The sequence below is a fragment of the Megalops cyprinoides genome, chromosome 3 (assembly GCF_013368585.1).
Source record: "Megalops cyprinoides isolate fMegCyp1 chromosome 3, fMegCyp1.pri, whole genome shotgun sequence".
Taxonomy (NCBI): domain Eukaryota; kingdom Metazoa; phylum Chordata; class Actinopteri; order Elopiformes; family Megalopidae; genus Megalops; species Megalops cyprinoides.
This window is the reverse complement of record NC_050585.1, coordinates 45,030,593-45,043,736: the sequence shown is the minus strand read 5'-3', so window position 1 is coordinate 45,043,736 and position 13,144 is coordinate 45,030,593. Positions and strand designations below refer to the sequence as shown.

The 13,144-nt window shown below is 47.6% G+C and overlaps 1 protein-coding gene across 2 annotated transcripts in view; it reads right to left on the bottom strand.

Annotated features, from left to right (window-relative positions):
* Nucleotides 1-13,144, bottom strand: part of LOC118774716 (rap guanine nucleotide exchange factor 6-like) — a 91,581-nt gene that overhangs the window by 9,490 nt on the left and 68,947 nt on the right. For both annotated transcript variants that reach the window (XM_036524159.1, XM_036524160.1), the window contains exons 16-22: nt 12,480-12,588; nt 11,437-11,677; nt 7,226-7,383; nt 5,950-5,964; nt 4,284-4,524; nt 2,151-2,543; nt 597-808 (exon numbers count right to left, since the gene is read on the bottom strand). In XM_036524159.1, coding sequence (XP_036380052.1) covers nt 597-808; nt 2,151-2,543; nt 4,284-4,524; nt 5,950-5,964; nt 7,226-7,383; nt 11,437-11,677; nt 12,480-12,588 — 1,369 coding nt within the window. The remainder of the gene's footprint in view (nt 1-596; nt 809-2,150; nt 2,544-4,283; nt 4,525-5,949; nt 5,965-7,225; nt 7,384-11,436; nt 11,678-12,479; nt 12,589-13,144) is intronic.

Below are 13,144 nucleotides of genomic sequence, written 5' to 3'. Positions count from 1 at the left end.
CACAAGACTCAACAACACAGAGAGGGGTGTTCAATCTTACCACAGCGGGACTTTCTCCCAAACTCTCCAAAACTCTGCCATACTCTCAAATAAGGAATTAATAATAATAACTATGAATGAGTCACTGAAATTAACATATGAATACATTGATGCGTGTAGTACATTAAAGTTAAAAGGGACCTGATGCACAAAGTGAGCTGTGTGTTGAGTTACGTAGCACACTGAAGCGCGTTAAAGTGAGTGGTGTGTTTAAATGCAGAGTGAGGTGAAATGCGTAGTATGCTAAAGTGTGTTTAAGCGTGCAGTGCTTTACAGTTTATTTAACTGTGTAGTGAGCTGAAGTGTAGCATAGTGGTAAGGAGCAGGGCTTGTAACCGAAAGGTTGCTGGTTCGATTCTCCACTGGGGCATTGCTTCTGTACCCTTGGACAAGGTACTTACCCCAGAATTGCCTCACTAAATATCCAGCTGTATAAATGGGTAATATGTAAAAACTGTAACCTATATAATTCACTCTGGATAAAAGCATCTGCCACATGACAGTAATGTAATGTAATGTAATGTCATGTAAAGACAGTGGTGTGTCGAGGTGCATACCCTCGTGCAGGAACGTCAGGTCCTTCTTCACCACGGGGAAGAGCGGGATGATGGGAGGCTGCATGCTCTGGCTGCTCAGCACGTTGCGGTACTTGGCCATGTTTCTGGACGGGTCGAAGATGTCCTGGAGGTCCCGGAACAGTTTCTCGTATTTGCTTGGCAGCTTTTCCCACGATCCCCTGAGGCGAGCCACTGGCGCCAAGTTCAGCCCACTGCAGAAGCCCACAACACAGGGAGTTAGAGACAGACTGCGGCTAGGAGGGGCCAGCTAGCTGACAGCTGACTGCACTGCTAGCAAACACAAGTGTACACACACACACACACACATACACACACAGCCATTTATTACATTATGTGCTCACAAGATTCCCACATCCAGGAAACCTCACACACAGCAACTTTCACAAACTCATACTGTACTCAGTTTATATAATTAAAGATTAACAGCAAACAATTCAGGTGAAGTTTCCACTTCAAGAAAGAGCAACAGCAATGCCCCATATGGGGTTTAAACCTGCAACTTTCTGGTTACAATCCCAGACTCCTAAGCACCACAGTGCAAAATAATATTGAAATCCTTCCATGCTCTGAAGCAGGTCGAGTGAAACTCACTGATTCTGGCCAAAAAGGCCTTTCCTTTATAGGGTGCGAGAGAACCTCAACACGCATAGGCCTCTTCAATAAAACATGCACAACATTAACGGCCTGATCTTGCTCTTTCCTTTGACCAAAAATCCATACAATCCCTTTACATTATTAATGCGATGTTTCTCCAACACGGGCCCGGGCAGCCCAGTTCTCTACTGTACGCGGATCATTTAAAGACACATTTCTTTACAGGGAGGCTAATGACGGGCGCCGCTGGAGTGATACTGCCCTAAACCCAGCCACCGAGACCACTGTAAATCTGCTGCTCCATTATTACTCTCTGTGCTCCAGCGACTGGTATCCAGCCATGAATAATAACTAGTTTCACTCGAGGATCCCTCCATGAATGCCTCATTGATCGCGCCGCCAGCTTACAATATAAACAGCCATCTAAGCTACTTAGTCCCCTCACTCCAAACAGCTCATTTCCACAAATGAATACCAAACGGCTACTGAGAGGCATGTCTTTCGGCGTCTTTAGGCAAACGTGAGTCGCATTTCGACGTCGTCTCCCAGACGCCGCGGGCCACAAAATTAGAGGCGGCGGGGTCCAATCAGTGAGACTCCCACCGTTGGTCAGCCCGCACCACCGAGGTTTTCTCAGAGCTCATAAACGACATGCGGCAAAACACATACTGTAAACAAGCTAACATTAACATTTTACGATGGCTTCCATGCGGATGAGTCCTCTGTTTATATTGTATATAATGGAAAAAAGAAGAACAGTCTCTGCAACACTAACAACAAAAAGGGGTAATATAAACAGTCTATATATGCTGTATCTGGGAAAATCAGATCCTCTGCATACCCACAGTTCCACAGTAATTGTCTTTTGGGAAAACAATGTACTGTCAATTGTGTGATTAATGAACCAATAATGTACTGTAATGTAGAACCTGGAGGTACCTGATGATGGCGAACATGGAGTTGAAGTTCTTGCATTCGCGGCAGTGGAGGGCGATCTTGATGAAGAGCTTGATGGTCTTCATCCTCTTGAGGGTGTTGGCCTCCTTGAGGATTTCGGTGGCCACCCAGAAGGTCTCCTGGTTGATGAGCTCCTCGAAGTGCTTGAGGTGGCTGCCGCCGCCGCCGCCGCCGGAGGGGTTGAGCTTGAAGAGGTCCTCCACGTACTCGGTGGACTCGATGTTGCGGAAGAGCTCGAAGTCGCGCATGGAGAGCTGGGCGGCCAGCTCCACCGTGCTCAGCTGCAGCAGGGCGATCTGGCTCTCCCGCAGCAGCTCCTGGGCGTCGTCGTCCGAGCACAGCGTCTCCGTCTCCATGTTGTTCTTCAGGTAATACCTGGGGGGGGGGGGGGGGGGGCAGGGAACCGGTGAACCTCTGTACTAGTAACAGTAGATCAGGGCTTCACAAACCTCTGCACTAGCAAAGGGAGAGTGAGGCTTCATGAACCTCTGCACTGGTAATGGGTGAGTGAGGCTTCATGAACCTCTGCACTGGTAATGGGTGAGTGAGGCTTCATGAACCTCTTCACTGGTAAAGGGAGAGTGAGGCTTCATGAACCTCTGCACTGGTAATGGGTGCGTGAGGCTTCATGAACCTCTTCACTGGTAAAGGGAGAGTGAGGCTTCATGAACCTCTGCACTGGTAATGGGTGCGTGAGGCTTCATGAACCTCTACACTGGTAATGGGGGGGGGTGAGGCTTTACGAACCTCTGCACTAGTACTGGGAAAGTTTCATGAGACTTCTTTAGTACCGTACACGAATAGAGTTCCAGCAGAGCAGAGGGGCAGCAGCCGCTATATTCATTTCAGGACATTCCCATTAAAGGCACCGGCACGTGGGAACAACCATACCTGTACTATTCTGTGGGGCAAAACGTTTCTGTGTGCGTAGCGCTATGATTTAACCTGATGCCGCTTTTGTAGATGATCCTTACGCTCCACATTTACTTAATGATGTGATTATCTCAGGCACCACATAAACGGTTATTACCATTTTCACTCCAGCGCTGTTTTTCAGCTCGATGCCTGTTTAGTGTAATTCTGCCTCTTCTGTTCCTGTCATCATGGTTGTCCTTCCCGTGATATGAATTTTGTGTATTGTTGCATTTAATTTATAACAACAATCATTTCGCTCTGGATAAGAGCCTTCTCCAAACAAGTGCTGATAATTACAATATTAATGATTGTTATAATAACACTGAATACATTTGTCAGTATCATCTGATAGTGAGGTATTTTCCTGTGGGAGCTCATAACAGTGGTATGCTGCAGTACTGTAGTTTGTGGGGCCATTCAAGGGGGGGGGGGCTCCCCACCAGTTCAGTGGCAGGGCATTTACAGTTAATGTACTCTGAAAGTGTTTAAGCACAGCCTCAGGCATCCTCTGCGTAAATGAATAAGTAATCGAAGGGGGCGGGGGCGGGGGGGGCGTAAGGGGGGCGGGTGGGAGCAGAGCACAGTCTTTGGCTATGGAGGTGTCTGAGTTGAGGGGCTCTGGGATGGGAAGTATGCCGGCCAGATCAATGGGATTTGGCGGTGGAGCGGTTTTCTGCTGGATAAGCTTGTCTGTGTCAGATTGTGTGTCAGTCACTTACAGGATAAAGAAGTCCCAACAGGGCAAGAGACAATGTAAGCAGTCTGCCCTATTTGCATAGTCTGAGCGGAGGAAATTCGGAGGAAATAAAACCCTTTCCCCGCAAAGGCCTGGGAGGACTCGTGTCGCCACCATGCTCACAGATGTTTACACTTATACCCGGTTGCCTAGGCGCGGGTGTCAATCATGCGTGTTTTGTGCGTTGGCCTGCTGCGTTTTTGCAGGCCCCCCGACCGCAGCAGAGCAGGAACCCAGGAGCACAGAGCCTCTCATGCGCTGACCGAGCTTCACGTTAATGCTTTCAGACTGCTAGTCTGCTGAGGCAGAGACACCGAAGATGAAATATTCATGGTAGCCTAGTTGAAGGGAGATGGATGCGGGGGGGGGTGCGGGGGGGGGGGGTGGAAAAAGCAGGGCGGCGTGTCCTCTGTTGTGCGCCGCTTGCCAAAAGCCCTCCGAGGGGGGACATGTGTTCCTCGTACCTGCCGTTGAGCTGGATGCGGTCGGCCAGTTTGGACAGCTGGTCGGGCAGCCGCCTCTGCTTGATGACCCCCTCGGGGCTGATGGACACCTCGCACAGTGAGTAGGTCTCGGGCTGGGCCACCAGGCCGAACTCGTTGACCACGTGGGACACCACGTCCTTGGCCGTGGTGTCTTTGCTGATGATGATGTAGCAGCTCTGCTGGTCCGCCTTGAAGACGCGGATCACCTGATCCGGAATGTCTTCCGCAGGAAAGAGAAACAGGAGTCAGCGGCGCGCGTGTGTTCAATTCAAAGTGCTCAAAGGATCACTCTCTGCACAATAACATTTCAAAACACTTTTCCCCTATTTTTTTAGTCAACGCTATCAAATACCTATTTACAACAGGACAGGAATTCTGCATTAATGCTAAAATACCATACATTTTACTTGGAAGACACTGATGAGACAGATTAAGGACTTTACATCTTTGCATCCCTACAGGTAATGGTTTTTGTACCTCGTTTTCCCCACAACGCACTATATATGATTAAACATGCTTCAATACTTCAGCAATGTAACCACTGGAGGGTGTAGTTTTCACATCTATATCTAGCACACAGCAGAGCACAAAAAAACACAGGCTTATAATGGCTTAGGCACTTTGCTAGCCAACATAAAGTTTAAGGTGACCACAAATACACATGAACAAATTGAATAAAAAAAAAAAATGACAAGAAGCTTTACATGGATTTTATCTGGCCCGTATTGCAAACAATTCAATATACTGCATTCTGCTAGCACTATCACAGAACCAAGCATGCCCTGAGCCAGGGAGACTGCTGAACTATGGAATTTTGATGCCAGGTTCCTGAATCATGGATGCATGTGTACTTTAAAGACTTGGCTGAGCTAGCACAACACGGCAGTAATATTCTCACAGCAGATACCCTTCATCGACATCATCAACAACATTGCCACAGACAGATAATTCAGGCAGGCAAACAGCGCCAGGACGTGAATAAGAATGAAGTTCGATTTAACAGCTTGTTGTTCTTTTAAGGCTCGGCTATGACATCACGCTTAAGTGGAGTGTGGCGACTGAGACGAATTACATTCATACCACCAGCCTGAGTGATTTGGTTTTAGTCTACACCCTTTGGCAGGGTTCTGCAGTCCCCCGAGAGCAGCAAGCAGAAAATTATGTATCTTCAAAAATACTTCAGGGATCAATCCACTCCCATTTAAACAAACCTCAGAACAGTAGCGTTTTTACAGACACACTGATCAATCTGTACTAAATTTTTCCTGCGCTGCTCTATCTTGGCTGAGTGCATCTGATGGACTGCAAACTCTGCAAGTGAGAAATTCAGGTTTCTCCCCTCTTTCTAGGAGAAGCGTGACATGAGACATATCAGAAGGAAAGGGAGGAAGCTGAACTGCTGACTAATTTATTTCGGACAGGAGTTCGAAAGGCCCGTGCCGCGCCTCTGAGCTGACAGCAGAGTGGAGGGAGCAGCAGGAGAGGGGGGGGCTGAAGGTTTCGGAAGTGCGGGGGACAGAAAGATGGTGGCGCTATTGATTTTGCTGTTAAAGTGTCAGAAAACAAACACAGACTGGAGTATCTGTTACAAAGGGGAAAAAAAAAACTGTTCTTTGACTAGAAGCAGAGAGTGTGGCATACTTACAGTAGAAGCCCGCGGCTAGGTAAGCAGAAAGAGAAGAGAGAAACGTGATTGGCTACACGTAAGCTTACAGCCCTAGCTGTGCTGTTCCTTTTTTTTTTTTCTTTTCTTAAAAGCTGCCGTGAGAAACGGGCTCACGATCTGTGGACACGTCGTCACCCCGCTAAACATCTGCTTACAATCTGATCCACGCACTCGAGGGCACTCACACGCTGACAAGGATCTGTGATCTCAATCGGCTGCTCTGAATCACGAGGTCTGAAGGGCTGCCCACACCCCAGAAAATGAGAGGCCCTGGCTGGTGGCACCAAGACTGCGTTGGTGCACCCATTTCCATTATTCATGCGAAAGGATAAATACTCATTTGGAAGACTCTGTTCTTTGTCTTATTTGTTTTGAGATAACATGGCAATGAAGAAGGCTACTAATCAGTAAGCGCTCTCTGTGTGAGCATGTAGTCAGTGTAGTTACTGTGAGCAGAGCCCTGCTCCATGTTTGAAAACTGAGAGGCTGGAGAGAGAGAGAGAGAGAGAATGTACATTAGCACAAGACGAACATTCTCCTCTCTCCGTGGGCTCTAATAGGAAAAAAAGAGCATTTTTAGAAGGACTGTGTGACACTCTGCTCTCGAGAACGGGCCAGCGGGCTGTAGGCCGCGCTGAATGACAAATTGTTCTGGAGATAAATCAAAACCATATTCCCCGCAATCCCCGGGGACCTGGCTTAGTTGTTTCAGTAATTATGGTTTCAGAAACCCGTCTCTGGAAAAAAAAAAAAAAAGAAACTATAATTGTTCAGCATTTAATCCCTTTCATATGGCTATAATACTATTTAATGTCTGGTTCCTGAAATATAAATGGATGAGAAGCCCAAACCGCCAGTGTGTGAAGTGTGTGCTTATGATTATTAATCTCATCATAAAATAGACTTCAGGGGCCCCTGGAATGCGTCTCTACACCTGTACAGCAAAACAAATGTTCTGAGAACCTTTCTACTAACCTGCTACAAAACAGCACTTTTGAGGAACACTGATATGATGTATTTGCACTGTGGCCAGCTCTACTGGGAAGGTGAAAAATCATACATACAGCTGGCAAATGCTCTGTACGCACACTTTAAAAGCACAAACAACACACAATGCGGAAGAGATTTGCCGATCTTGCCTACTGCCTATTCTAACTTTAGAATCCTCTTTATGTCTTTATGCCTCGGCTGGAGAGGGGCAGCTCGAAGCCTGCGTCGGGGGCGGGGTGGGCGGCAGTGGCCGGGGGCCTCTCACCTGCGGGGTTGGAGAAGTCCAGGACGCTGGTGGCGGGCTGCAGGAGATCGGGGCTGCTGGAGGAGAGGGCGCCGGGGATGGGCATGATGGCCACGCTGTGGCGACACTGCTTGGTGCCCACGATGCTGTCGTCCTGGGACTGGCTCACTCCCCCGTCGCTGGAAGACACAGCGTCAGCGCGCGGTCACCTCAAACTGCCCGTGTTCCCACTTCTCCCTCCCCTCTGACCAAGTCTGGCACCACAGTGGGGGAAATTCACACTGCGACCATGTATCTCTACCTATGCGATTCATTTTAGCTTTTTCTCTCATGGATAGTGTGCACCTATAATGAAACCCCTTTGTAAGAAAACACGACAAAACACAGTACCACAGCAATACGAGATTCATACACACAACAGGAAAGGGTCGAGCAATGACAGTACACAATCCACAAAACAACACAAATTCATAACTGGGGTTTGAACAGGAAATCCCAATTGATTAACCAGAACATCCCATCCATCTTCTGCCAAAACGCACCACCTGTCATCAGTCGAATCATGGCCAGACTGCCCATCTATTTGGAGAATGTTTCAAATCCTACCCCTCAATCCCCCCCCCAACCCCCCCCCCCCCCCCCACCCCACCCAAACACTGACACACTGACACACAGCAGGCACATCAAATGAGTAAGTTCATTAATGAATTTAATGGCTCATTTGACTGTCATCATGCTGCTCAAGTCAAATATATTCACAGACAGATATACTAAGTATGCATTCAACACACACACACACACACGCACACACACACTGGTGCATGACTGAAACAAAAGACACGAATGGGTAAAACCAAAAGGAAGAGAGTCACCATGACATTCAGGACCAGACGTGTTAGCAGAGAATCACAGTCTGCTCGTTGTGCTTTATGTGAGGGGAGGAGGCAGCCGCCTCTCTCTGGTGTAAACTCGCACTGAGCAATGCGTTTCATCGCCGAGTGATATGCAAACCCTAACCTTTTTATCGAATGAGATCATTACGATACGGCCCTCCTGATTGTTATGCGGCAGATGCAGACAGCGACTGCAAATTCCCATCTGCGCTTAGCGCAAGCCTCGGCTCCGGGCGGCCACGGCTGGCTGAGGCTCACGGACCTCTATCTCCGGCGGATGGGCGATTTATCCCTCCCCGACAAATCCCGAGTAGATCCCGGGGTGTTTGAGATTTGTGCCGGAGAGCCGCTGAGATTGCCATCTTTAGCAGACGGCGATGGGGGGGTAGAGCCTGAGCTAATATTCACTGCTGGGCCCTGTGATACGGAGCCCCTAATCCTCTCAGGGACTGCATGATTTTAGCACCACTCTGAGAACGTTCAAAGTAAAACAAACAAAAAAAAAAACACAAGCTGTAATGGAATAAGACTATTTCTGTTGCCACGTGGATAAAACAAATTGCGTTTATCCTGACAGGACCCAAGTACGGACTATACGTTTTGCTTAACCAAAGCTGCTGAAATTTGGTCTTTTACAACAGTGTGCAAACGTATGGCCTCTCCTGATGCAGCCTGCTGAATTCATTCAGCTGCTTGCCTCTTTGCAAGAGCTCAGCTTCCACTGTGTCGCTTCTTACGGCTACAGTTAGCAGAAAAGAGTAACATAAAAGAAAAAAAAACACAGAAAAAGGTGAAATGATAGACCACTGCCATGCAGCATTCCTCCTGTATGGGATACATGTATGGAATGATGACTGCGGCGTTCTGCACAGGCCTGATGGATGAAGACAGCGGCATTCAAAGCGAACGGCATTTCAGAAGCAGCAACATTCACAGGATCTGGTGCATCTGTGTCTAAAGCTCTAATAAGGCCTGCACTGTTCGCTGTGCCAATGGTCTGGAAAGCATGGCAGTGACTTCACATAAAGTGGCTGACTAAATGCTGTTGTAACAGGGTCTTTCAGTGTAAAGAGGGTTCACACTGAAATATATTATTATTTATTATTTACACAGATAATTAGAATCAACTATATGTTTACTGAAGCCGAGGAAGTCATATTTCATGTATATTCATTTTTATGTTCACTTTTATATGCAATATACTGTACATTTTTATAAAGTGATCCTACAGAAAAAGCTACCCTATAACGGTCCCTCTGACTGGTGTGTAGGTGACCTTTCTTAGAAGAGTTCTACTTAGTGAGTATAATGATGGTAAAATGAATCACTCTGCAATATGACTGACAGTTTAAATCAAACGAGTGTGATTATGTAATTCTCTTACCCAAAGAGTCCCCTACGCAGGTGAAGCAGTCACAGAGAGAGACAACATTGAAGAACAACATGAGAACAGCAGCAGGGCTCGAGACACAGCGGACACAACTTCAGCTGACATCATCTCACACACGCGCGCGCACACACACGCACACACACAGCACAGACCTGTGAAGGGAGGCCTGTCACTCATCACTTTAAATGTCTCAATAGCGTGAAAGCGCCGAGGTATGCATTACAAGCACGAAGCACTGCACTGCATTGATTAACCTTGAGAAAAATGATAAAAATATATATACATACATACATAGATTGTGAGGGAAAGTCATACAGTATGTTATGACGCAGGCGCTGTAATATGCATGAAGAGGCTCTTGAAATGTGATGTGGGGAAGGTGTGCGTGTGGGCCTGGCTGCATCAGAGAGCTCCAAGGCTCGGGCCCTTAATGGTGAAATGCACTCCACTTTAGCCAAGCTCTCCGAATGCTTAATGAGAGACTTTTTTTAACAGCCCCTGGAAGGAGGCCATGCCAGGCACAGCAGCGGAAGCTTTGCTTTCACAGAGTTTAGCCTGCTTTGGAAACACGCTGATGCTGCCCAGTACCTGCAAGGGGAACGCACAGCAGGAAAATACTTTCCTTTTTTCATATCAAAAGCGCAAGTTCAATTAATGTTTAACTTTTGTGGGAGGCTTTGGAAAAACAGCAATGATTGAGATCACTTGTTAGCTTGGTAGCCAGCGAGCCTAGGTACAGATAACTATTCCTGGTAGGAAAACGTTATTCAAAATTTCACGCGATTCAGAACCACTATCGCTGGCGTTTTGACTACCAATCCAACTGAAGTAACCTATCAGTTCAGCACTACTTGTGGAAAGAGGGCGATTCCAACCTTCAGCTGCTCTCTCTAATATGCAGCATTAACAGGTGCAGTGCTGCGCATACGGACGCAGACACACCTGCGCAGTCTGTCTCTGCCCCCGTTTTCTTAATGAGGGAGGCAGCGGGGGGGGGGGGGCAGTCTACAGCACTGCTGTGGTCTGCAGCGCTTCAGAACGGCACCGAGAAGGCACAGAGACCGAACTGAAATGGAGAAACGATGACTTCAAGTGCATGTTCCTATTCACCAAACCGCAGCCAAATAAGCCAAAAAAAATGAGGCTGTCGCTCTCTTTACCTCTCTGCCTCTCTGCTTCCTCCGCTTTGATAATACGCTGCTGATGAGCTCCCTTCTGCTTTATGTCTCCCCATTAGCCCCTTTCATATCCCCAAACATGGCAAGAAAACCCCATCATTTAAACAGCTTGTTAGAGAATGCAGCAGAAAGCGCCATATGCTTGCATGCTTTTAAATAGCATCTGCATCAAACAGACGTCAATTAAAAATGTGCAGCGATTTGGGGGGTGGGGGGGCGGGGGTGGAATCTCCCGCTTTACAGTGAACGCAATCAGTGTTTTCTGTTTGCGCTAATTCTAATTGCTCCGATCGAAGTAAGTTTCACAGGCAAAATGATCATTATTCACTACGAGCGGTTTGGGAAAATGGAGCTGAAGGATCTTCCCTCCCTCGAGTGCTTTCGGTGAAGAGTTCATCTGTGCACAGTTTAGAGCTACAGTGCAAAGACGGCGTGCTTCCCCCGTGCGCACTGAGGCCTGCGCACGTTTCAAAGTGAGCCCCCGAAGCCAAAATTTCCCTGCTCTGAACAGCACCCGACTGCTGCTCACCGATATGCCTAAACGTTACGCCTATTAGCGGTAACACAGCGTAAAAACTCAAAACCCTGAACATGATAACCACCCTCCAGAGTGAAAAAGGAACATGTTTTTTTAAAGAAAATGCAGGTGGAGCTTCTGGAGGTGGAGCTTGTGGAGGTGGAGCTTCTGGAGGTGGAGCCACGGCTGCCGCCGCCACCACACACACGCACCGAGACAGAGCGGGCCGATCCTGGGACGCCGGCGCTCTTTACCTGAAGGGCTTGGGGGGCAGGATGCTGAAGCGTGTGCCCAGCAGGATCTTCCGGATCTTGTTCCTCCCTCCGGACACAGTGTTGGCCTTCATTTTCTTGTGCGCCTTCTCAGTGGGGAACTCCATGTCGCCAGGCAGGTCCGGGATGGAGTAGCGGTTTCCCTTCTTCTCCTGGATCTTGGGGATGTGGGGGCCCCCGTTCTTCTTCTCCTGTGCGATCCGGCTCAGTAGCTCTTTGAAAACTGGGGGTGGGGGGGAGAACAGCCAAGGCTGATGAGTCTCCAGCAAAAATACAGCCTACATCACTACATTATATTACATTAATCCCATTTAACAGACGCTCCTATCCAGAGCGACTCACATAGGTTACAGCTTTTACATGTTATCCATTTATACAGCTGAATATTTACTGAGGGGATTCTGTGTTAAGCACCTCGCCCAAGGGTACAGCAGGAGTGTCCCAGTGGGGAATCAAACCAGCAACCTTACAGTTATGAGTCCTGCTCCTTCCCACTACACTAAACTGCCAGCCTATCCCATCCAACCCATCTCATTTCAACCAAGAGGAGAGTTCACTGCTGTTTAAGGGCAATGGTGCATCCTATTCATCATAGGGTTGTCTGGATCCACAGTTTGGGATCTACAGTACAGTCTTTAGGGGGATCTGGAGCAAAGGTGCTAGCTTCATGGTGGCTCCATTATGGGTTACAGAGGAACACACTACAGACAGACAGACAGCGCTACTAATTAAATTGTAAATGGTAAAATTAAAACATACACATACACTTAAACATACAATTAAAATATACACATGTGTATGTGTGTGTGAAAATATTTTCTCCAAATTTCTGTTATACTATGGTAGAGGGTGAAAGAAAGAAAAAACAAGCTACAAAGAAATGAACTTTCTGTTTCTTTCTGACAAAGACAGGAAATTGGTAGGCAGCAAGGGAAAAAAATCCATGCCCTCCCCCTGAAAAGGCTGCAAGCTGTCATGGGTCAAAGCTGGCTTTCAGTTCCATCAGGAAATGAGAGACTTCTTACCAAATATGTTTGTCTTCACTGTGAGGGAGAGGTGGGTGTTGTTCCGCAGTATGTCGGTAGCTTTGGAGTATGCAATGTTCTCGAAGTTCTGCCCGTTTACCTCCATTATCTGAAAGGCAAACACAACGTCTGTCAGCAGTGCGTTTCTGACAGAATTATCTCAGAAGTCCCTGAGTTTAAGAAATCCAGTCCTGGAGTGAAGAGGAGAACCGGGTTGTATGATGCAAACGCATTGGAAAGAGAGAAACACAGACAGCAAGTGAGCCATCACTGGAACACTTAAATAAATAAATGAAATGACTCAGAGCCGAAGATAAAAACAGAGGAGTCTTTGTGTCAGGAGTTCACAGAGGCTGAGCGTGATGTCATCATCACAGCATGCTCTTCTGGCCTTGCTCCTCTCTCTCCATCTTCCCTGCATATTTAATCCTATCAAAGTGCTCGCAATTCAGCTGCCTGAGACAGGCAGCGCACGCCTGCTAATTACCGAGCCTTCGCTGTCGGCACACTCCTTCTGTTCAGCCGAGCTCCACACCAGAGCACCGCGGAGACTGTCTGATTACTTGATATCAGCCTGTTTGCTCGATATCACTCTGATTGCTTCGTACCAGCTTGATTGCTTGATATCAGTCTGATCGCTTGTTATCGCTTGGTATCAGTCTGAT